Raw genomic sequence first — 4219 nt, 5'->3', positions numbered from 1 at the left:
AGTTGTTAACTTACTTACTTGGTCCATTGCTGTGATATGAGTAGACACGCCATCTGAGAAATCAGCAGATTTGACGGGTGGAGAATGATGCATTCCCACTCTAGAGTGGAATGAGATATTTTGCGTACTATTTACAGGTATGGCAATGTGATCATTTCCATGCAGTGGTAGGAAAAAACTATTATTATGTAAAAAACCTAACGAAATTTATATAGTAAAGTATCTATATATTTTGTTCCGTAAGCGAATCGGTTCCCACGAAATATCTTGAGCTAGGAAAAGAGTACCGTGACTGTTGAGGATTAATTTTAAAGCTTAAGGTCTAAGGACTTTGAGAAAATATCAGAAGTGTCAAAAATCGACCCTGCTCTGCCCCACAGGCCACCAAAGGTCCAGTAATTTTATGATGGAATTACTGCTACAGTGCTTCTACTGTTTAAGCTGTTTAAAATATACCAGCTGATCTAAACATTGCACATTTGTTTGTCTATTGATTTTAGTGTTCCGTTTTAGGTTAGAATGGTAATGCAGTGTTGAAATGTATCACGTTAGGGGAAGACCACGACTACAAAGGAGAGTATTTGGGAATGGTGCATAGCATAGAGAATGGTTAAGGCCAAATTACAAATGAGGTTAAGGACAGCAATTGCTGATATGGACCCTTTAGTATATAATAATCAATAATTAGTTAATAATTAGTATATAACAATCCCTCTGATCTCAACCTCTGATTGTAAGCCTATAATCTAAGGAAGCAATCACGCCGCAAGCACGAACAAGATAGATGCAGGGCCGTACCTAGGTGCTCCTTTGTACGTGGCGAACCAGCGTAAGTGCGCCCTCCGGGGGGTCTGGGGGGTATGGAATACCCCCCTGAAAGGCGGGGGGTCCGGGGGTCCTCCCCCGGGGAAAAATTTTAAATTTTAACATCAGTAAAACACATTTTTAAGCAATTCTGGCTCTTAAAACATCAAGAAATAATTCTGATTTTGACATTGAAAATTTAACTTTTTGCTACACTATAATGATTTTTTATGGTTTATGCTTAAATGATTGGCTAAACAATATATTTTTATAAAACATAATGATCCGTTAACCCAATTTCATCACAATGTATATTAAGGTAGTAAACAAAAGTAGGCCTATCCCTTTTTGTGGAATTTAATAAGTTACAATAAGTACAATTTGTACAGAGTTATTTACATAAGTTTTAATATTTACAACTGTATTCTGACTTCATCAATATTTACAATAATTGCACTTTCCTTGCTTTAACGAGAGCAAACTCATTGATTACTTCATTGAAATCAATTTTGGATGCTCTGTCATACTCGATTGATAAAATTGCCAAATTTGTCAGTCGAGTTTCGCACATGCTCGATCTCAAGTAGTTTTTAATTATCTTGAGCTTGCTGAAACTACGCTCGCAAGATGCAACACTGACAGGCATCGTTAAAAATATCCGTAAGGATATTTCTACATTTGGATAAGCATCTTTCAACTCGTATTTTGAAATGGCCTTTAAGAGATCCAAGTGAGATGCCTTCTCCAAGTCTTTTACAAGCTCTTTTGCCTGGAACTTAAAAGCAGCTACTTCATTTACTAGTTCAAAAGTGTCAATGTCTCTGCTGTATTTGACACCCAAGTCCGCTGCACATTTTTGAAGGTCACATACAGAGTTCCTACTTAAAGATTTGCCAGACAAGAAACTGAAGTCAGAAGAAATGTTGTGATAAATATGGGATCTGTTATCCATTTCACTCATAAGTTTGTCAAATACAGAGTAGCACTCTCTTTCAAAGATTTTTTCAGAGCTAATTAAATGCGCTTCATCTTCAGCCATCTCCCCAGACATTTTCTTGACCCTTCTTAGTCGTTTTTCGGCAAAACTGCTGTCGATGGACATAGAAGTACAGATTAGTTTGGCATTGTCTATGTACTTTTGTACACCTTGTTCTCGTAGATGTTGAATCTGTTTTGCCAAGCCAGATAGTAAACTTGATGCTACATCAAGAGTGACAGTCTTTCCTTGTAGTGATTTGTTGGTACAGTCCAAACTGATCAACACATCAGTCCAAATCTCTAGGAGGCATACAAATTCGAAATCAATTTGTCTTAACAGGTTTGTAGCACCACATGTAGTGTCAGAGTTCCAATTGTTGCTTCTATCGGCCATGTTTTGTAGCACCTTAAATACTGATGGCAAGTTCTTCTGCAGTGCTGTAACGGCTTGTCGTCTAGAAGACCATCTTGTCTCACAATGTCTCTTCAGGGTAGTTTTTACACAATCAAGTAAGGCTTCCCAACGTATTGTAGAACTACTAAAGAAATTAAAAAACTCCAACACTTTTCCAAAAAAATTCATCATTAGAACTGACACTTCTGCTGCGTGCACGCCAACTAGGTTCAAGCTATGAGCTGAACAAGGAATAAATTTGGCAAGGTCGTTCAGCTGGCATATATGAGCTTGGACACCTTCATATTTTCCAGCCATATTTGCACCGTTATCGAAGCCTTGCCCCCGACAGTTCTGGATATCTAAGCCGTCGTTCATCAGCTTGTCCAATATTTCTTCAGATAAACCTCTTCCAGTTTTCTGATGACTTATGATAAAGTCAACAAAGCTTTCTTCTATTACACACTCTCCATCCACAATTTTTACATATCTAATTATTTGACTCATCTGCTCTAAACGTGCTGTATCCGGGGTGCAGTCAAACATAATTGAGAAGTACTTGGCATTTTTGATATCTTGCAATATTTCAGACCTAACCTTTTTACCTAAAATCTCAATAACCTCGTTCTGTATCTTTGGAGAGAAATAGCTTGGGACATATTTTCCACTTTTTACATTAGCTATATGCTCATTTAGCTGAGGATTGTAGTGACTGATGAGTTCCAGAGTACTTAAAAATACACCACAATTTTTGTCATTTATAGAGTCAGAACCCCCTCTCAATGGTAAGTTATTCCTGGCACAATGAAGAATTACATCTACGATACACTTGAGAACACTGCGCCACTTTTCAGCTTCTGCTTTTATGCATTTTTGGTTCTCTGCGTCAATTGTACGCCCAGTTTGCAATCGGGTAGCTAGTTCTTTCCAATCGCCATATGCTTGTAGGTGAGATGCTGAAATTTCGTGATTGTGAAGTGTTGGATTGAGGTGTTTCCAATCATTAAACCCCTTTTCTACATCCGAGAAAGCTGACTTATCGTCTTTAAATAAAAGACAAGGGAAGCAAAACAGTGTATCCTTAGATTGGCTATACAACAACCATTGCCTTTGTACAGTTTCACCATTTCTTATAGTTTTAAAAAACCAATTGCGGGAAAAGTGCCTTCCATCATCTGTACAGGGAAATTTAAAGCTTTTTAAGTCAACAGTTTGAGGACCTCGTTCAACAAGTTTACAACGTACTGCATCAGATCGAAAATTTTCAGGCCATTGCTTGGGGTCGTCGTAGATTATTTCAATTTCTTTGCCTTCATTTGTAGGCGTACAACTACACCCTTCCTCTTCCTCAACAGCAGCACGCAAACGTTCATTCTTTGTGAATGGTTCCAGCTGAGGACCACAGTCTTCTTCTAAAGTAGCGAGGTTTGTGTCAACGTCCATTGGTATTGTTGGAGTTATGTAGCTGCGGTTGTCGTCGTCGTCACCTTCTTCTGATAAAGGTATCATGCTGCATTCTTCTTCTTCGCCTTCATTATTTTTGATGTCTTCTTCTTTAACTTCTTCTTGTATTTGAGAAGGTGTATCTTTTTTTCCCATTTCTTTATTTTCATTTAAAAGCCAGCCACCAAGTGCTGATGCTAGCTTCTTGTCCTCTTTTTGTTTTTCTTTTCGGATGTTCTTAAACTGACATCCAGAAAGTTTCTTCTTTGGACCCATTTCTGAAAAAAATTCAATTCCTAATAGAATAGAGAATCCATATTTGTACCATCGTCACCAATCCTATTAGGCAATACCAATTCTTGTAGATTGTCAAGGATGCTTTATAGCATCCATAAATGCATTTTATTGTTCCCCAATTCAAAAAATATATATTATTTTTTACTAAAAAAATAATATCAGGAAGTGGGCTCTTAACCAGAATTTTACAGAACAGTAAAATGAATTGCATAAACTTAAGACATATAATCAGGGGGGGGTGTAGAGGGGAGTGTTTATTGCTCATTTCCAAAAACATTTGGCCCACACGGCACTCTGGGGTTG

General features: G+C 37.7%; 1 protein-coding gene across 1 annotated transcript; it reads right to left on the bottom strand.

Annotated features, from left to right (window-relative positions):
- Positions 1-1246: 1246 nt before the first annotated feature.
- On the bottom strand, positions 1247-3895 carry LOC128989200 (52 kDa repressor of the inhibitor of the protein kinase-like). The gene is made up of 2 exons (XM_054411072.1): positions 3422-3895; positions 1247-2809 (listed from the first exon to the last, which is right to left on the bottom strand). The coding sequence occupies exons 1-2, from the start codon at positions 3893-3895 to the stop codon at positions 1247-1249; spliced, it is 2037 nt and encodes a 678-aa protein (XP_054267047.1).
- Positions 3896-4219: the final 324 nt, after the last annotated feature.

This window comes from Macrosteles quadrilineatus, unplaced genomic scaffold (genome assembly GCF_028750875.1).
Source record: "Macrosteles quadrilineatus isolate MER2022 unplaced genomic scaffold, UCM_ALF_1.0 Scaffold_3__2_contigs__length_128488019, whole genome shotgun sequence".
Classification (NCBI taxonomy): Eukaryota; Metazoa; Arthropoda; class Insecta; order Hemiptera; family Cicadellidae; genus Macrosteles; species Macrosteles quadrilineatus.
The sequence above is the reverse complement of the archived record's forward strand: the minus strand, read 5'-3'. Positions and strand labels throughout refer to the sequence as shown.

What these genes read in the sequence shown, in the direction of transcription:
- LOC128989200 (XM_054411072.1), bottom strand. Translation starts at nt 3,895, where the DNA reads ATGGGTCCAAAGAAGAAACTTTCTGGATGTCAGTTTAAGAACATCCGA. An exon ending in AAAATTTTCGATCTGATGCA is followed by an intron (nt 2,810 to 3,421) that starts GTACGTTGTAAA and finishes TTCTCTCCAAAG; the next exon opens with ATACAGAACGAGGTTATTGA.